At 53.9% G+C, this 20,353-nt stretch overlaps 1 protein-coding gene across 6 annotated transcripts in view; it reads left to right on the forward strand.

The window, feature by feature from the left end:
- The first annotated feature begins 3,833 nt into the window (after positions 1-3,833).
- DNMT3A (DNA methyltransferase 3 alpha) overlaps positions 3,834-20,353 on the forward strand; it is an 86,946-nt gene continuing 70,426 nt past the window's right edge. For 4 of the 6 annotated variants that reach the window (XM_035110751.3, XM_035110754.3, XM_035110750.3 and 1 more), the window contains exons 1-2: positions 3,846-3,982; positions 17,092-17,311. In XM_035110751.3, the coding sequence (XP_034966642.1) occupies positions 17,243-17,311 (69 nt within the window). In that variant the 5' untranslated portion in view covers positions 3,846-3,982; positions 17,092-17,242. Of the gene's footprint in view, positions 3,983-17,091; positions 17,312-20,353 lie in introns of all 6 variants that reach the window. The other 2 variants (XM_035110753.3, XM_035110749.3) reach the window with 2 other exon arrangements.

Raw genomic sequence — 20,353 nt, forward strand, 5'->3', positions numbered from 1 at the left:
GTAGTGATGTATGGAAGTGAGAGCTGGACCATAAAGAAGAATTGATGCTTTTGAATTATGGTGCTGGAGGAGACTCTTGAGAGTCCCATGGACTGCAAGAAGATCAAACCTATCCATTCTTAAGGAAATCAGCCCTGAGTGCTCACTGGAAGGACAGATCGTGAAGCCGAGGCTCCAATACTTTGGCCACCTCATGAGAAGAGAAGACTCCCTGGAAAATAAAAAAATTCCTTCAGTAGCACCTTAAAGACCAACTAAGTTTTTATTTTGGTATGAGCTTTCGTGTGCATGCACACTTCTTCAGATACAGTGAAATAGAAGTCCCCAGGCACTTATGTCCCCAGGCACAAATAATTTTTTTTATTTTACTTCAACCCAGACCAACACGGCTACCTACCTGACTCCCTGGAAAAGACCTTGATGTTGGGAAAGATGGAGGACACAAGGAGAAGGGGACGACAGAGGACGAGATGGTTGGACAGTGTTCTCGAAGCTACGAACATGAGTTTGACCAAACTGTGGGAGGCAGGGGAAGACAGGAGTGCCTGGCGTGCTATGGTCCATGGGGTCACGAAGAGTCGGACACGACTAAACGACTCAACAACAATTCCAAGTGAGGTCTGACTACAGCAGAATTGAGTGGGGCTAGGACTTCCCTTGATCTGGACACCAGACTTCTGTGGATGCAGCTGAGAGTAGCACAACATCTGGCGGTGTCTCCACCCATTTTCAGCTCCACATTTGGGCCACTGAGACTCAATAACATCCCAGCAGAAAAGCCTCTCTTGTGCAGGAATGAATAAGCATCAACAGTCACTCTTGGATCTGCCTGTGGGCAGCTCATTAATTCCTCTGCACAGGGATTTTGTCAGGTGTGAAGGACCCCTGAGTGACTTGCCAAGAGGATTCAGCTTCGCACTGAACCAGAGTGGAGGAGGAGGAGGATGGAGGCCTTTTGGGATTGGTGGAGGCCGCCCCCACAGCTCCCCACAAAAGCACCCACGGCCGGCATTGACAGCGGCTTCTGCACATGCACCCCTCCACACACACACACACACGCATGAAACTGTGGCTGTTTAAATCCCATAGAACCATAGAATGGCAGGGTTGGTCCAGCCCCCTGCAATGCCGGAATCACAGATAAAGGATCCCAGACAGAGGGCCGTCCAACCTCTGCTTAAAAGCCTCCCAGGAAGGAGAGTTCACCACCTCCAGAGAGAGACGGTTTCACTGTCAGGAAGTTCATAGAATCATAGAGTTGGAAGAGACCACAAGGGCCATCCAGTCCAACCCCCTGCCAAGCAGGAAACACCATCAAAGCATTCTTGACATATGGCTGTCAAGCCTCTGCTTAAAGACCTCCAAAGAAGGAGACTCCACCACACTCCTTGGTAGCAAATTCCACTGCCGAACAGCTCTTACTGTCAGGAAGTTCTTCCTAATGTTTAGGTGGAATCTTCTTTCTTGAAGTTTGAATCCATTGCTCCGTGTCCGCTTCTCTGGAGCAGCAGAAAACAACCTTTCTCCCTCCTCTATATGACATCCTTTCATATATTTGAACATGGCTATCATATCACCCCTTAACCTTCTCTTCTCCAGGCTAAACATACCCAGCTCCCTAAGCCGTTCCTCATAAGGCATCGTTTCCAGGCCTTTGACCATTTTAGTTGCCCTCTTCTGGACACGTTCCAGCTTGTCAGTATCCTTCTTGAACTGTGGTGCCCAGAACTGGACACAGTACTCCAGGTGAGGTCTGACCAGAGCAGAATACAGTGGTACTATTACTTCCCTTGATCTCTAGATGCTATACTCCTATTGATGCAGCCCAGAATTGCATTGGCTTTTTTAGCTGCAGCATCACACTGCTGACTCATGTCAAGTCTGTGGTCTACCAAGACTCCTAGGTCCTTTTCACATGTACTGCTCTGAAGCCAGGTCAAGCCTCTGCTTAAAGACCTCCAAAGAAGGAGACTCCACCACACTCCTTGGCAGCAAATTCCACTGCCAAACAGCTCTTACTGTCAGGAAGTTCTTCCTAATGTTGAGGTGGAATCTTCTTTCTTGAAGTTTGAATCCATTGCTCCGTGTCCGCTTCTCTGGAGCAGCAGAAAACAATATTTCTCCCTCCTCCATATGACATCCTTTCATATATTTGAACATGGCTATCATATCACCCCTTAACCTTCTCTTCTCTAGGCTAAACATACCCAGCTCCCTAAGCCGTTCCTCATAAGGCATTGTTTCCAGGCCTTTGACCATTTTGGTTGCCCTCCTCTGGACACGTTCCAGCTTGTCAGTATCCTTCTTGAACTGTGGTGCCCAGAACTGGACACAGTACTCCAGGTGAGGTCTGACCAGAGCAGAATACAGTGGTACTATTACTTCCCTAGATCTAGATGCTATACTCCTATTGATGCAGCCCAGAATTGCATTGGCTTTTTTAGCTGCTGCATCACACTGCTGACTCATGTCAAGTCTGTGGTCTACCAAGACTCCTAGATCCTTTTCACATGTACTGCTCTCAAGCCAGGTGTCACCCATCCTGTATTTGTGCCTTTCATTTTTTTCTGCCCAAGTGTAGTACCTTACATTTCTCCCTGTTATAATTCATTTTGTTTGCTTTGGCCCAGTTGTCTAATCTGTTAAGGTCATTTTGAAGTGTGATCCTGTCCTCTGGGGTATTAGCCACCGCTCCCAAGTTGGTGTCGTCTGCAAACTTGCTCAGGATGCCCTCCTCAGGATGCATTATTGAGGACTGCTCCCTACTTCTCTCTCTCTGGGGAAAAGGTTCCATGGCTTTGCTGCAATGAGGATTTGCTTAAATGGGATTGTTCCTGACTCAACTTCAGCTCTGGAAAGCAAGATGAATAATCAACTCAGGAGCGGGATACCGGCTCTGGCCCTCCACAAGTTGCTGACCTACAACTGCCATCCACCCCAACATCATCTGGAAGGTAAGATTCCCCAGACCTGTATTGACCGATGGAACTCAATGCTACAGGGTGATGTAAAGAGACACAGGTGATCTTCGTAAATAATAAAAGCTAGATTTTGTCACAAAGCTTTAAGTAATAGAATTTCCAGGCTGATCGTGATACCAAGGGGGCATTTCTCAGAGACAGGGCTGGTCTCAGTAGTGCTTAATCTGTAAAAAGAGAGGTGTGTCCCATCCCCCACAATTCCAGATGTGAGACAGAACTGAAAGCACTTCTCAAATTGGACTATTTCTGTGCAATTATGAGTGAATCTGACATGGGATTTCTGGTATGAAAGGGTCCCTCTCAAAGAACTGTAGAATTGCAGTGTTGGAAGGGACCCCCGAGGGTCATCTAGTCCAACCCCCTGCCATGCAGGAATTTCAGCCAAAGCACCCGGGACAGATGGCCAGCCAAACTCTTCCTTGGAAACCCCCAAGGAAGCAGAGCCCACCACCTGCCGAGGGAGACCGTTCCCCTGTCGAGCAGCCCTTAGCTGTCAGAAAGTTCTTCCTGAACAAGAGTTCCTCTGAACACGTGCAGAGACCGCAAGTGGCCCAACACCGCGCGGCCCGGCGGAGGCAGCGATTTTCGCGGCGCCTTCCGAGCTGCCTAGGGCAGCTGAGAGACCCGGCGGCCAATCCCCCTACCCGGCCCGCGCCCGGGCTGAAGCGGGGCCTGGCGGGACCCGACGGCATTTGTGCGGCCGGGGGAACAGGCGGGGCGCTAGGACCCGTCGGGCGCGGGCGGCGCGGCGCTGTCTCTCTCTCTTTCTCTCTCTCTGGCTCCCCCTGTGGGCGAGTGGCGGCCACTGCGCGCCGATCGCGCCCGAGCCGAGCCGAGCGGCTTCGTTGCTGCAGTGGCGGCGGCGGCGGCGGCGGCGGCGGGCGAGGCCTCCTCCCCGGGCAGGGCAAGGCGAGCGGCAGCGCGGAAGGAGGCGGCGGCGGCGGAGGATCCCCCCTCCCGGGAAGGAAGCAGCAGCTGCAACACCAGCGCCGGGGTTCAAGGTAAAAAAAGGGGGAGGGGATCCCCCCTCCTAAGGTGGGGAGCAGCAGCTGACAGTTTGCATGGGGTGCGCACGGGGGGGGGGGAGTCCTCGATGCCCCTTTCCGGGAGGGGGGTGCTGCTTTTGACATGCGAGGCTGCAGCAGAGAAACGGGCAGCGCCCCCCCCCCCGCCGCCGCCTTTCTTGGCTTGCATTTTGCAAGGTGCCAAAATTGCAGCAGCAGCAGCAGCAACTCTCCCTCCCCCCGACGGGCGCTTGTTGCATTGGGTTGCATTGCACGGAAATTGGAGCTCCCCCCCCCACTTGCTGGGGTTGGCAGCGCCTCCACCTCTCCCCCCACCCCCACTTCAAGTTCAAGGGGGTTCCTCCTGGCACGGGGAATGGCAAGGCAGCGCGGTGTGTGCCCCCCCTCTTTTCCACCCACCACCCCCTCCCCCGATTCTGCCCATTGGGTTGAACTTGAACTTCACGTATCTAGAAGGGAGGCGGAGGGACAGGAAGGTATCTTGGCGCGGGGGGGGGGAAGGAGGCAGAGTGCGGCGAGGCGCCCCCCCTCCTCGCCTGTGTTCGTGTGCGCGCGTGCGCCGTGCGGTGTGCCCGGGCGAGCGGGAGGAAGAGGGGGGGGTCGCTGAGATTATTTATTAATTTTTGCCCATTTCTGCAGACGTGTCTGACCCGCGCGGCTCTGCCCAGCTCTATTGGGGGGGGGAGGTTTGCAAAGATGGGCGCCCCCACCCCGAGCGACGCATGGGGAGACACGGGGGTTCCCCACGATCGCCTCCGCTTCCCGGGTTTGACATTCTCCTGCCAAGCAAACATGGCAGCCTGGCATGACCCTCGGGGGGGGGGGCGCGCCCCTCTTTCCTTCCAGGGCAGGGGGGGCAGGAGAGGCGACGAGGGGGATCTGGGGGCGCCCCGGGGGGTTTCTGCCTAGGAGGGGCGGCGGCGGGGGGGCACCTAACTCTCGCCCTCCCCCCCGCACACCTGTAGCTTGGCCCGGCGGGGAGGGGGGGGGAGAAGGGAGGCTGGTGCATTTCCCCCTTCCTCTTCTCCCACCTCGTTTTGGCGGGGGGGGGGGCGGAAATGATGCATGGCAAGCGGGCGCCTCTTTCCCAGGCACATCGCTGCCGTCGTCCCCCCCCCCGCCCGTGTCTGTCGCTGGGGGGGGGGGGAAGCGCTGCCTGTCACCCTTCTCTGCCCGGAGTTGGGGGGGGGGGCGCGCGGGCGCAGCTGTGTCCTTGAAGGCTTTGCACTGCGGCTGGTGAAGGGCGAACCGGGGGGGGGGCTGCTGCTGCTAAGCTCCCTACCCCTCCCTAGCAAGGCATATCCGCTACAGGGAAACCCCCCCCCCCGGTCTGGATTCTCCCCCACCCCACGCTCCGTGCAATAGCCCCCCCCGCGGGTCCCCCCTTTCTGTGTGTCCCCCTCCGTTGCGTGCGGGGATGGCTTCGCCCGCCTGGCACGGTGCCAGCCTCCCAGCTCCGCCTCCCTCCCTCCCTCCCTCCCTCCCTCCCTCCCTCCCTCCTGCTCTTTTGGAGGGGGGGGGGCTTTGCGTGCTGCTGTTGCCCCGCACCAGCCTCACCCACTGAAGTATGGTTGGCGGGGGGGGGGGGATGGGCAGAGCCCTGCAGTTGCGGGGGGGGGTTCCAATACTCCCTGCAGGCTTGGCGGGGGGGGGGGGGAGGAAGTGCAAGAGAGACCCCCAGCTGGGTGCCGTGTGGCGAGAGGCAGGTCAAGGGCAGCCCCTGCCAGGGTCACCCAGATGCCCCCACCTTCACCCCACCCCACCCTGTGACACATCTCTGCACCCTGCCAACCTCCAGAATCCCCCTGGGGGAGGTTCCTGCTGCCAGGATCAGGATCAGGGATGCCCCCCCCCCCGCCGCCTCACAAGGAGAACAGTCTCCTTATCCACCTTTTGGCGCCTTTATTTAAAGGCTTGCCAAACTTTTTGGTGACCCCCCAAGCAGCACCCTGTGATGGGCCAGTATTCCTTTTTGGGTGAGAGGGTGGGGAGAGATCTGGGTGCCCCTCCCTGTGCCAGGCTGGGCTTTTCCGTGGGGCTTGGGGAATGGGCAGCTAGGAGTTGGCGGGAGCCGAGGAAGGTGGGCATTGAATGAGGCCAGGTGGGCAGGGCATTGGCGCACCCTGGACGCCCCCCCCCGTGCCAGCCTACCTGCCTGCCCACCTTCCTTGGCACGTCCCCCCTCCTCTGTCGCTGGAGGGAGGGGAGCTCTCTCTCTCTCTCTCTCTCCCTCTCTCCTTCTCAACCCCAAAGCCAATTCTTCAGCCCAGCGGCTTTGAAAAGGTCTTGACAATAAGGGGAGAGGGGCGACCTTTTGTGAGCTGGAGATTGGGGGGGGCACCGCTCTCCCTAACCCCTCCCCTGCTGAGTCAGCTGGAAACATACTGGCAGGGGCTCTTTCTCCTTCCAATTAGATGTCTAAAAACATTTGAGGGGCTAATGGACACAAGGCGGCTTGCCTGGGGTAACTTGCAGGGGAGGGGGCAGCTTTCCAGGCCTCCCACCCCCACCCCCCGCCCTTGGGATAGTAGCAGGATTAGATTCCGGCTAAGGCTGTCTCTAGGTTTGGATAATCTCTTATAAATTTCTCCTTGGAGGGAGCCAAACTTTGATTGTCATGAGAAATGGGGAGGGGGGGGGGACAAGAGGCGCACAAAGGAATGTTTGCCTTTAGAAAGTTGGCAGGATCCCATCTTTTTTTTTCCACTCCTGCCTCGCAAACTTCCTTTGGAGGGTGGGAACCACCTCTCTCTCTCCCCCCCCCCCAATTCCACCCTCCTAGCGTTTACAGTCAATTATTATTTTGATAGCCAATCTCCTCTTTTGCTCCAGGGGAGGGCAGGCGTTTCCTGGGAGCGTGCAGAGTTCTCCAGGGCTGCCCTGCCTGCGCCGCACGCCTGGGGCCTCCAGCTCTTGTCAGCCGCTGTCCAAGGATGCTGGGGGGGGGAAGTGCCTTTGGGAGCCTCTGTGGCCGGGAGGGCAGACAGGTTGCGACCTCCGGCAGGGGCCTCCTGACCCCTCCACCTGCGAAGGAGGCGGCTGCCTTGTAATTCTCTGCCTTGTAATCCAGAGCAGCAGAAGGCCTGTCTTGGGCAGTCTTGGGAATCCCCGGCTGAGATAGCATGGGGGGGGAGAGGTCTGGGGCTGCTGAGGGCAGGCAGGGAGGTCGCCTGAGGGCGCTGGAGGCATCCTGACCTGCTTCCGATGCTCTTTGCTCTCCACCTGGACCTGGGGGTGCCAAAGGTTGCTATTGGATGTGAAAAGAGGGTGCACAACTTGCCCCCCCCCGGTCCCATTACCACAACAGATTTAGGGGGGGGCAAACGTCTTTTATGGGGGTCCTGCTTGCTTGTCGAGATCAGTGTGTGCTTCTCACCTGTCGAGGCCACAGACTCTAGCAAGAAGGTGGCATTTTTCTGGCCAGTCTTTCTTTAGGAGTGTAGCGACTAATTCAAACCATCTATATTGTTGTTGTTGTTGTTGTTTAGTCGTTTAGTCGTGTCCGACTCTTCTTGACCCCATGGACCATAGCACGCCAGGCACTCCTGTCTTGCACTGCCTCCCGCAGTTTGGTCAAACTCATGTTCGTAGCTTCGAGAACACTGTCCAACCATCTCGTCCTCTGTCGTCCCCTTCTCCTTGTGCCCTCCATCTTTCCCAACATCAGGGTCTTTTCCAAGGATTCTTCTCTTCTCATCTATATAACCATCTATATTAAGGGAGGAATTCAATGAGGAGGCGCTGTGTTCACTTGTTCCATCAGGGCCTGTTTTTCAGAAAGATCCCCCCCTTCCTTCCCCCTGCATGCTGTTCTGGGGGTTCCCCCCAATCAGTTTTTTTTTGGGGGGGGTGGAATCCCCATGGGGCTAGTGGAAGTCCTTGCGTGTCCCTTCTGGTGGCAGGACTAGTTGGCTGAATGTGGCCTGGAGCATGTTGGGAACCTGTGGGGTTTTTCTTAATGGCGTAAAATGCATTTGTTTCTCTGTGTGTGTTTATATTGGACTTGCATGCCGCCTTCCTGCCAAGGCACCCATGGGTGGCTCACCGTCTTAAAATGCTGCACCCTATCCAGGATCTCAACGGCAGAGGTGGCCCAATCTTCTCAGGCTGACCAGGAGCTGGTGGTCTGTCTGCTCACTGTCCTGGGCTCCTTCCCCTCTGCACCAGAAAGCCGGATCTAGCTCAGTATTGTCTGCACTGACCGGCAGAAGCTCTCTCCAGGTTTCAGCCTGGAGTCTCTCCTACACCTGCCTGGAAATGCTCAGGATCGAACCTGCTTGCAAGGCAGCTGCCCTGCCCTGCCGCCGTCTAGTAGATTGTAAGCAGAGTCTCTTGCTGCAGCAAATGTGGCCTGAGAAGTGGTTTTTCCACTTAGGGGGCTGGCATAGATTCCATACCCTCCAACACTTCTCCGATGAAAATAGGGATGTCCCATTCAGTAATGATGATTTTACTATTTATACCCCACACATCTTCCTGGGTTGCCCCAGCCACTCTGGGCAGCTTCCAACATATATAAAAAAACATAATAAAACATTAAGCATTAAAAACCCCCACTGTATACAGGATTGCCTTCAGATGGCTCGGGGGTCGGATAAGTCCATACCCTCCAACACTTCTCCAGTGAAAATAGGGACGTCCTAAAAGCAGGGCATTCCAGGATCCTTCAGAAACCGGTACGGCCTTTCTAAATTAGGGATGTCCCTGGAAAATAGGGACACTTGGGGGGGGTCTGAGATTCCCCACTGGAAACCCCAGAGAATCACTGCTGCCAGTCAGTGCAGGTGGCCCAGAGTGCTGAGTTTTGAACATCCATCCGGCAGTTTGCTATATTCCTCGGCGGCTGCTAAGGCCTGACGCAGAGCATCATCTAAAACCCATCATGGCCCTAATTTATTTACTTGCATTTACAGCCCTCCTTTTTCTCCCACGGACGTGGTTCTCCTTCCCCTCTTCATTTAAATTTCTGCATTGCGCCGGGTTGGACTAGATGACCCTCGGGGTCCCTCCCCAATCGAACCATTCTATGAACGCTGGGAAGTCGGCTGGGCCGTGAGAGGCAGTGGCCGGCCTTCAAGGTCACCCGGTGAGAGCATCATGGCTAAGCGGGGATTCAAACCCTGGCCTCTCAGGTCTTTGTGCGTTGCTCTAACCACTGGACCACACCATATTGGAGCCCCGTCTCAGGCAGGGCAGGGATGCCGGCGTTTCCCTTGCTCTTGCTTTTTCAGCCTGTTACTTCCTTGAATTTGCAACACGGCTGCCCCAGAGTCCCTAAATGCAGAGGAGGCCTTCTCATTATTGCTGCTATTCGTTGCATCTGCCCCACCTTTTCCTCCAAGGAGCCCCCAGTGCCCTGCATTTAATCCCCACAACAACCCTATAAGGTAGGATAGGCAGAGCAGTGGTGTGACCCTGCGAGCTTCAAGCCTGAGTTGGGATTTGAACCCTGGCCTCTTCCAAGCTCCTTGCCGCCTGCCTCGGAGACCGCTTGCGAGAGGACAGAGCTGGTTGGAACCGGATTAGAAATCCCCGCTTCCAATCCGAGTTGGATGAAGGAGGCGCCTGGGCTGGGCCCCTTGATCCGCTTCAGCTTCCCTGGTGGGGCCGTGGGTGGGTGTCGCTCCCCAGCCGTGGGGCAGAGCGGCTTCTGCAGTGGCAGCTGGGTGTGTGCAGCCCCCCCCCCCTGGAGTCCCGAAGTCCCAGCTACTGCCCCTCCCCAGTCCATGCATAGCCTGCTATGTGCTGAAAGTCAGAACCCTGGACTGGGGCACAATGGGAGCCTTGCCCCCTGTGGAGATCTGGGGGGCTTTCTGGGGCGTCTGCCTGGGGTTCTCCCGTGGGGCTTCCTGGGCGCAGGTCTTACCAAGCGCTTGGGAGACGTGGGCTCTGCTGGCCCTCTGTGTCTGGATATTCCTGGCAGGCAGGATTGTGCTTTGGGGGGGGCGCTTATTTATTTGTCTCTGTACCCCACCTTTCTTCCTCTAGGGAGCTCAAGGTGACCCAGGGGGTTCTTTCCCCCCACCCTTTCCCTTCCTCCCAACAACCCTGTGAGGTAGGTTAGGCTGAGAGGCGCTGCCTGGCCCCCAGGACACCCAGTGCGTTTCGTGGCTGAGCCTTGTCCGACACTCTAACTGCTAGGCCACACTGTCACTCTTGCTGCATTTGCCCCCTGCTGCACAGGAGAGGAGAGCAGGATGGCCAGGGAGGCTCCTCTCCCCGAAGGGACGGGTGTTTCTCCACCGTCCTGGAGGCAGCCCAGGTTCTTATTGCTCCGGGCTATGGATTGACGGCTGTCTGTCGGGAGTGATGGCAGGGCCATTCCGCCTGCCTGTCCCCTGTGGGTAGCGCTGATTCCTTCCCTCTCCCTCACTGGCCTTGGGCAAGTCACTCCTCTTGGCTCGGTGGGGAGGCAGAGGCGGATTTAGGGGAACACGACTGGTTTGCCCACCGCACTGGGCGCCAAGCCAAGAGGGCACTGCAACAAGGATGACCAAGGGGAGGCTGGGGGGGGGGAGCAGGAGAGGATTTGCACAGGGTGCAGCGTTAGAAACTCAGGTGTGTAAACTAGGTGCCAAGTGGCACCTTAAATCCAGGTTACGGTAACCACAACAGAATGTCTGTTCGCCAGGGGGCTGGACTAGATGACTCGAGGGACCCCTTCCAAAGCTACGATTCTATGCTCTCAGCGACATCGCTGGGCTGCTCTTACAGCAATTCCCTTGTCCCAGGATGCAAGGAGGAGGAAAACACACCGTGGAAATGGAAGGGGCTCAGGCAGAGCCCAGAGATCTCCAGATAGTCATCATTGGACCTGTCTGTGCTGGTACCAAAACATGCCTGGCTAATTTCTAACCCTGGGTTCCGCTGAATTTTTTAAGCCCAAAGTCAGCCATTGTGGGGAAGCGCCATCCGCAGGCAGGGAGGGCTAGTGGCTAGAGTGAGCTCCTTGGGGGTGGCGTGTTGGCAGCAGCAGCCCAGGGCTCTGTCCTGATGATGCCTGTGAGGGGCGGTGGAAGGATTCTTCAGCCCCAGCTGCAACCTCCCCCCTTGCAGTTGGTACCCAGAAGCGTTGTTGTCTCTGACCATGGAGGCAGAGCAGTGCCACCCATGCCCATCTCCTCTGTGAATTGGCCTAGTCCTGGGTTGGCAGCTGTTGTTGCCTCCTGTGGGAAGGAGTTCCAAAGTCTAACTGCGTGAAGGAGCGCTTCTTTTTATCTGAAGGGCGCTTGGTTGGGCGTGGCTGATTTCAGGGGCCCCCTGTGCGTCTGGCCTCCCCGAAATCGCAGCCTGAAGGGGGCTGAGCTGAGCTGCTGTGGCTTCTCTTGTCCTCCGGTGTCCTTAAAGGCACCTCCTGGCATGCGCTCGCCGCCGTCCCATTTGTGAGCTCTCGTTAGCCCACGAGCCCTTGGTTTGGCACACCTCTCTGGAGTGGGCGGTTCTGCTTTGCCTCCACTCCTTCTGAATGCCAGTTGCTGGAAACCTCGGCAGGGGAGAGGACTCTTGCGCTCGGATCCTGCTTCCGGGTTTTCCAGAATATGAATTATAGAATCGTAGAGTTGGAAGAGACCACAAGGGTCATCCAGTCCAACCCCCTGCCGAGCAGGAAACACCATCAAAGCATTCTTGACATATGCCTGTCAAGCCTCTGCTTAAAGACCTCCAAAGAAGGAGACTCCACCACACTCCTTGGCAGCAAATTCCACTGCCGAACAGCTCTTACTGTCAGGAAGTTCTTCCTAATGTTGAGGTGGAATCTTCTTTCTTGTAGTTTGAATCCATTGCTCCGTGTCCGCTTCTCTGGAGCAGCAGAAAACAACCTTTCACCCTCCTCTATATGACATCCTTTTATATATTTGAACATGGCTATCATATCACCCCTTAACCTTCTCTTCTCCAGGCTAAACATACCCAGCTCCCTAAGCCGTTCCTCATAAGGCATCGTTTCCAGGCCTTTGACCATTTTGGTTGCCCTCTTCATTCATGCATCTGGCCGGCCCCTGCAAGAACAGGACCCTGAGCCAGAGGGGCCCTTGGCTGGACCCAGCAGTCTTGTCTTATGTTTTTATAGAACCTCCAGGTCCAGAGGCAGTCTATCTCGATTCCTCGGTTCTTAAGGGTATTTGTGAGCTCCCTTTGGTCTCCTCCAGCAGCCGCCTCTTGCGTTCTTCTTTGGATGAATGGCTGTGGCAGGGGGGGCTCCTCTGGCTCCTCTTGGTCTTTGGACCCCACTGTTTACTGTTTCTGTCCTGTGCACACGACATAATATAATATAATATTACGTAATGTGTGTGTGTGCGTTTGTCTCCCTGCGAAGCCTTCCTGCGAAGTGTGCTCTGGCCTCCTTGAAGGCAGCCCCAACCTCTTTGCCGGAGGAGGAAGACTCTGCTCTTCTTCGCCTGCACTTTCCCTTCATCTGACACCTTCCCTCTTCTCCTTGCCCTGGTCCTTGCTCTGGGTTCAAGAGCTTCCCTGGGCTGCTGCTCTGCACATGTTTGCAGGAGGTTGGAAACGGTGACAAGACAGAACACAAAATTTAAAAATTCCTTCAGTAGCACCTTAAAGACCAACTAAGTTTTTATTTTGGTATGAGCTTTCGTGTGCATGCACACTTCTTCAGATACACTCAATACACTTCAGACAGAACACATTTTACTTTGGATGCGTTTTCTTGTCTTGCACGCAATTTGGGCAGGATCTCCTAGAATTGCAGAGCGGGAAGGAATCCCAGGGGCCGTCCGCTCCAAGTCTTTGCAATGCAGCAAATCGCAGCTTGCGGTCTGAACAGAAAAGCGGGAGATCTGCCCTGAGGACAGCAGGCCTAGTGGCAACTTCCCTCTCTTGCCCACATGGGCCTGCCCCTAGACCAAGGCTCTGCCTCCAATCTGCCCTTTGGGTGCCCCTGCCCTGCAAGGTGGGGCTGGAGGGTCCTCTCGGCAGGAGCCTTTCGCTGGTGGGATCCTGCAGGCACCAGCCAGGCTGTTTTTTCTGGCAGCAGGCAAAGAAAGACATTTTTACTCTGCTTGGGCTATTTAAGGCATAAGTGACTTTGGCGGCTGCTATGGTTTTTTAAATATAATTCTGGTTTGCGTTTTTGTTTTATTAAAATGTAAACAGCCCTGGAAGCAAAACAGGAGGAGGTGTACGAAATACTAAAATAAGTTCATCCGTTGGCAGGGCAGGGGGGGAGGGTAATCTTGAAAGTCTGAAGTCACTGGGGTGCCTAAAGTGTTGACACCTGTGTGGTGGGGTGGGGTGGGGTAGTGGTTAGAGTGCTGGACTAGGACTTGGGCGAGACCCGCTTTCCCATGAAGCTCACTGGGTGATCTCTGGGTCACTCACTGCCTTTCAGACTAGCCTACTTTGCAGGGTTGTTGTAAGGTCAAAATGGGGAGAAGTATGCGCACCATGAAAAGTGGGATATAAATGCAACAAAGAAACAAGCAATGAATGAATGAATGAATGAATGAATGAGAGACCTCTTTTGGTGGCCCCGACTTCCCAGGAGGCCATTTCGCCTGGCACTTGTCTGTATGTGTACGAACCTTCTGCTGTCACAAAGTTCTTCCTGAGTCGGAATCTCCTTTCTTGTCACTTCAATCCATTGGTCTAGGTCCTGCTCTGGAGGGTCGGACTCGAACCAGTGGCTTCAAGAGACGAGAAAGGTGGATTCCTACTCAACCTCCGGAAGAACCTTGTGCCATTGGGAGCTGTTGGGCAGCGGAACCGTCTTCCTCGGGAGGTGGTGGAGGAGTTTTAAAGAGAGGTCGGATGGCCGCCTGCCAGGGATGCTTTAGCTGAGATTCCTGCCTTGCAGGGGGCTGGGCTAGATGACCCTCGGGGTCCCTTCCCACTCTGATTCTCAGGTTTGAGAGCGTGATCCTGCTTTAAGCCTTGGGAAGCAGGTCTGTTTTCTGGACTTGTGTGTTGGAGGGCCTGAAATTGGGGCTGGTTTTGTTGTCCCCCGAGACTCCGTAACTGCTGGACCACTGACTGCACCTGTTGAACTCAGGGTGCCATCAATGCCTGGCTTAACTCAGTTGTGGAAAGGCCATGTAGCCCCCCCGCCCCCCCCCCACAGTCTGGGCCTGACTAGAGGCTCTCCCTGGCATTTGAGCCTTGCCCAAGTTTGCCTCTGGCTTTGGCATTCCTGTGCCCAGTTGGGGGAGGCTGAGTCCTCTCACCACATGAGCTTAGAAGGGCTGTGCCAAGGGGTGTGGGGTGGGCGGAGGGCAGAGGGCGGGCCACCTTGATGGGGGACCCCCTCTCTCTTAGTAGGGCTGCCATGTGGCCAGGTGGGGGGAGCTTTCAAGCACCTGGCCAAGGCCCTCCTGAGATGGGGAGCCCCTCTTTGTGCTCTCCATCCTCGCCCGCCCCTCCTTCCCTCGCAGACCCGGCTGATTGGCAGCTCTGCCTTCTGCGTGGGAGGGAGTCGTGCAAAAAGGCTCCTTTTCCTCGTGTGTGCCCCCCCCCAATGCAACTCCTTGAGGCTGAGCTGCTTGGCAGAGTTGCAGTGCCAAGAAAGGGGGTCCTTGCCCTGGAGGCTGTGCGAAGACGAAGGTCCTTGCAGAGGCAGGAGACCACATCCTGGGGCCGCGGGGAGGTGAGATGCTCAGACCCAAACCTGTTTGGGAGGGGGCTGTTGAGTGTGGGGGGGGGAGGCTTTCAGCACCCAGGAATCTGATTTATCCAGAGTCACGACCATTAGTCTGTCTAGGTGCCCTAGCCCTGTGCTGGGACCCTTTCCCATGAGGAGGGTTGGGGGGTGGGCTTGGCACAGGCAGGCCATGGGGCAGTTCTGATGGCTCCTTCTTTGGCAGGGGGCTTCCTCTTTGAGAGCTGAAGGAAACGGAACCCCATATCTGTTGCTCTTTCCCAGAGAAGCTGTGTTTCCTTGTGGGGGGGGTGCAGCGGGGTGGGGGGGTCCTCTTTGCATCTGATTTGGAAAGGAGGGGGTCCCTTGGGGGCCTCCTCTTCCTTTTTCTTGGGCGCTTCCTTTAGACCAGTGGTTTCCAAAGTGGATGCTGGGATTAGGGGGGGGGGGTTCTAAGAGGTGAGGGGATGGCAGGGGGTCACTGGAGGGATAAGTGTGTATTGGGCTTTGAAAAGATCGTCATTTTGGGGGGAGTGTATTCATAGATTTTGAATAGACGTGCAATAAATGGCTGCTGTTTGCAATGGGTTTTTGTCTTCCTCGGTGGGTCTGCGGTTCTGAATAATGCTTCTTATGGGGTATGGGGGCGCAGGGGGAGGAGTTTATGGGACCAAGGGGGCAGGGCGATGTTTCGGAAGGTCCTGTAGTGTGGAATAAGCAGAGATGGCAAAACCGACTGCCCTGATAAGAGACACACATTTAGAATCCTTCAAGGAGCGCTGGAAACGATTCTAGTCTGTTTATGAAGTTACTTTCCACAGCGGGGGGGGGGGACAACAGAACATATTAATATTAATTAATAATATTAATAAACCTGTTAAAGAGTATGAAAATGGATTTGGTGGAATTACAAAATGCAGTTGTCTGAAATGTTGATTACAAACATTGTGGGTGGGTGAGCAGAAAGTCATTAGCACTGTGGAATTTGTGATAACTGACGAGTAGCAAAATAAAAAAAATTCCTTCAGTAGCACCTTAAAGACCAACTAAGTTTTTATTTTGGTATGAGCTTTCGTGTGCATGCACACTTCTTCAGATACACTAGAAACAGAAGTGTCAGACCCTATATATATATATACAGAGGGTGGTGGGGGTGGGTGGGAATGGGTGATGGGCTGATGGGAGTGGTAAACCTGTAGATGGCTGTTAACGACTGCTGATGACTGCAATTGGTCCTGCGGGGGAAAAGCAAGGGCTGAGGCGCTAAAGAAAGCTTCTTTAGCAAAATGTAGCAAAGTGTAACTGTTAAGGTTGAACTAAGTAGCAAAATGTAACTGTTAAGGTTGAAATAAAATAAAATAAAATATTATAACCCCCCCCCAAAAGATGCTGCAGTGGAACTTCTCCGGAGCCACTGCTCCCCATAGCCAGATCAGCCCCACACTGAGAGCTGAGCAGCAGGGCGGGCTGGGTGCCCTGAGCCTTCTTGGGGGGCTGGCCGGGGCTGGCCTGTGAATTGGGAGTGGGAAAGAGGCAGGCCAAGGGAGGCTGCTCAGATTCTTTATCGGCAATCCCTGCCCACTTGCAGGGGGCATTGAGTGCCGCTGTGGGTCAGGTGTGGGTCAGATCTTGTTCCTTCTGCCTGGGAAGGGCTGATTCCCTCTCCGTCTTTCCCTTGTGTCTGGGGTCCCTTGCTGTGCGTTAAGTTCCTTTATGGCAGGGGGCTGGGCACTAGAGGGGCTGCATCCTGCGGCCCTTTGGCATTCCCAGGCAGAGGGCAGACCACAACCGTTGTGTGTGGGGCGGGGATGAGGGGGGGAGGACCCATTTCCGGAGTCCTTCCCCTGGTTGCGTTGGAGGTCTCTGTTGCATTTGGCTCCTTCCTGATTAATAGACTCATAGTTGGAAGGGACCCCCAAGGGTCATCTAGTCCAACCCCCTGCAATGCAGGAATCTCGGCTGAAGCATCTCTGACAGATGGCCCTCCAAACTCCAAGGAAGGAGAGCCCGCCATCTCCCGAGGGAGACCGTTCCATTGCCAAACAGCTCTTACTGTCAGAAAGTTCTTCCTGATGTTTGAATCTCCTTTTCCTTGTAGTTTGAATCTGTTGATTTGGGTCCCAGACTCAGGACTAATCTCCTTGAAGCAGCAGATGGAATGCCCCCCCCCCGCCCTAGAAGTCTCTCCCCCCCCCCCCGCCGCCATTGCACTTTCTGCAGCGGCAAGGCCTGTTTTCCCCACCCCACCCCACCCCATCGCTCTTGCCCTACCAACGGGTGCTGAGGGTGGGGGTCTCTGGGCTGGGTGGGGACATTGGAAGCGGGATGGGCACTGGGCCCCCCAGCTTAGCCAGAGTCAAGGCTGTGGCCTGTTAATGATTGCCCCCACGGGGGGCCTGCGAGGGGCTCTCCTTGCCCCAGTGTGTGAGCACCTGTTGCCGTGGGTCTGGGCCTCACCCTCTCACCGCCTCCTCTCGTCTCGCCCTTGCAGGTGGCAGGGAAACTAGGACGGATCCGTCAGCAAAGGGGCCCCCTCTGCGTGCCAGCTCTTCCGTTCCCGTCAAAGCCTTTTGTCCCTTGAGCCCCTGAAGGGGACCCTCCTCCTGCCGCCCCCCCTGCCTCCCCCTGCTGCTTCGCTCGCCATGCCGTCCAATGGGGGTGTGGACACCAGAAGCCCCTCTGCTGACCGGGATTCAGCCGACGCTCACAAGGTAAGTGGGGGCTGGGGGTGCGGGGGGGTTGGCGTTCCCCATCCCCTGCATCAGGGGGGGGGGGTACGTGCTATGCTTGGGAAGGGTGGCATCAGGGCCTGTAGCAGCCTGCGGGAGAGCTCAGTCTATGGATCTCATGGTCACAGGTTCGAGCAGAAATATTCTTGCATTGGGGGGGTTGGACTAGATGACCCTTGGGTGTGCCTTTTCGCTCCTTTGATTCTATGATAATGAGACAGGCAGCATTGCTGTCTGTGGGGTAAAGGAGTAGCCTGGGCTTGGAGGGTGGCGGAGGCGGAGGAAGAGAGAGGGCTTTGTCTTGCTTCTCAAACATAATCCGATCCAAAAACCAAAGCGTTCCAAAACCAAGGCACACTTTCCCATAGAAAGGAATGCAAAACAGATCAATCCATTCCAGGCTTCTAAAAGCAACCCCTAAAACAGCCATTTAACATGAATTTTACCATCTAATAAGACCATTGATCCCTAAAATGAAAGAAATAAACAATGTACTGTACTATCAAATAAATAAATCAGCATTGTAGATGATAAAAATTAAAACTAATTTTTTTTCTTACCTGCACTGATGATAGTCATTGTTTGGATGGGGGGCTTTTATCCATTTCCGCAGTCACACAATCAATCAATCAATTAATCAGTAGCTGAACTGGGACCCACACAGTCACAAAAACAAATTAACTGAAAAAGCCTCAAAACAAAAAACGCAAAAGAAATAGCAAAAACAAAAGCACCAAATACAAGCTCCAAATATCACCTGCAATCGGAAACTGAAGACCTGAATTACAATTCCCCCCCCCCCCGCGCAAATTAGCAGCGCAACAGGAAACACAGGAGGACTCAAAACGGAGCACGCTTGGCTTCCGACAAAAAGTTCGAAAACCGGAACACCTACTTCCGGTTTTGCAGCGTTTGGGTTCCAAGTTGTTCATGAACTAAGCTGTTCGAAAACCGAGGTACCACTGTAATGCCGAGCCAAAAGTGTGTGGGTGACCTCAGAGTTGGAAGAGACCCCCAGGTCTCATCTAGTCCAACCCTCTGCAGCGCCAGAGTCCTCCGAGGGAGCCCCTGGGGCAGGTTGCAGGGCAAGAGAGAGGATCTCTCATGAGAGGTGGGCAAATGCCTGGGTCAGGGGGCTGGTAGCCTGTGGATGTTAGAAGCAGCCTTGGCTTGAGTTCTCAGAAAGGCCCAGGGAGGGGGAAGACTGATGGACGCATTGTATTTATCTGACACTTCCATTCACACGAATCCCAAAGCGCCTTGCAAACATTGTTAAGTACAGCAGAAACCATATGCTATAATTAACAACACATCAAAAAAGCAAAATAAAAAAATCCCTTCAGAGAAGTAGGTACGTTCCTACATATCTGGTGGCAGTGCCCAAAAATTAAACCTTTCTGGAATGGAGTGTTAGAAGAGTTAAAGAAAATATTTAAATACAACATAAAGAAGACTCCAGAATCTTTCCTATTAGGAATGGTTGAAGAGGAAGTGGCAAAAAAAGATGAAAAGATATTTTTATACTCGGTAGCGGCGGCGAGAATTTTAATTGCAAAATTATGGAAAAGTAAGGAAGTACCCACTATTAGAGATTGGCAAGAGAAATTAATCGGTTATATTGATTTAGCGAGATTGACGAATTCAATTAGGGGCGGTTCCAATAAAAAATTTATTGATAATTGGGGAAAATTTGGAGTATACTTAAAAGAACCAATATTTTGTAGTATTCCAAGGAGGAAAGCTAATGTAAGCAGTAGGAGGATAAACAATTTTATAGTCAGGATAGAAGAGAAGGGGAAGTCGAATTACAAAAGAAGATGTGAAGACAGAATGGAAGATATATAAGACAAGTTGACGATATATTTGAGAAGATGGAGTAAGCTTTGTTTGAATTTGTATGATTATCTATGTATGTATTGATTTTGCTTTTATTTTAGAGAATTGTTTTGTTTTATATTGATTTTAAACTTAATAAAGATTAAACATTTTTTTTAAAAAATCCCTTCAGTAGCACCTTAAAGACCAACTAAGTTTTTATCTTGGTAAAAGCTCATACCAAAATACGAAAGCTCATACCAAAATAAAAACTTAGTTGGTCTTTAAGGTGCTACTGAAGATTTTTTTTTAATTTTGCTTCGACTCAGACCAACACGGCTACCTACCTGTATCAAAAAAGCAGTTACTGTACAATCTTTGAAACTGGCAACTAAAAATACTATGTTTTATTTCATACAATTTATATACTACTGATTGGTTAAAAAAGGGGGGGGAAAGACCCAAAAACCTCAAAGTGGTTCACAGAAAGCATTAACATTATCAAGAAACCTTTCCCCGAGCGAAATTAAAATAACAATGGACTTGAAACAGATGAAAATGCTCATCCTCTTCCTGAATGTCTGGACAGGCTTGTCTCAACACGGATGCTTTCAGCAGGTGCCAAGCAGAGGGTGGCCAAGGCCTCCTGCCTGATATCAAGAGGCGGGGAGTTCCAAAGTGGAGATGCTGCCACACAGGAAGATCTGTGTTCTTACAAGTGCAGAAGGGGGGTCTTATGTGGCATGTGTAGGTGCCAGTTTGGAATAGGAAAGCATTTGGAGAGGAGAACCGAGAGAGGGAAAGCTGTCATGTATGTGTGTTTGGGGGGGGGGGATACAGGTGAGGCGTTCCAGGATCAAGGAAACCGGAGCGAGAGAAAGAGACCTGTTTTTGCACCGGAGGGCTGGGAGCCAGCTGGCAGAGCCTGGCTTGTGCCGGGACTGACTCAGGGTGGCTCTGCTCCCCGGGTGAGGGAGGCTCTCTGAGTCCGTGTCCGTGGGGTTTTCCCTACGGCTCGGTTCACGGCTTCAGGCTCTCTTGCAGCCCCCACACCTGGAAAGCCCTAAAGGGGCAGCCTTCAGGTGCTGCTGCTGCTGCTGAGGACCATCCAGGGACTGGCACCCATCCTGCAGGTCTGCCGCTTGCGCTGTTCTCTGTCACCCTGGCGCAGGAGCCCGCTAAGGCCGGGCATCAAGCTGCGAGGGAGGC

The sequence above is a fragment of the Zootoca vivipara genome, chromosome 3 (genome assembly GCF_965207765.1).
Source record: "Zootoca vivipara chromosome 3, rZooViv2.hap1.1, whole genome shotgun sequence".
Classification (NCBI taxonomy): domain Eukaryota; kingdom Metazoa; phylum Chordata; class Lepidosauria; order Squamata; family Lacertidae; genus Zootoca; species Zootoca vivipara.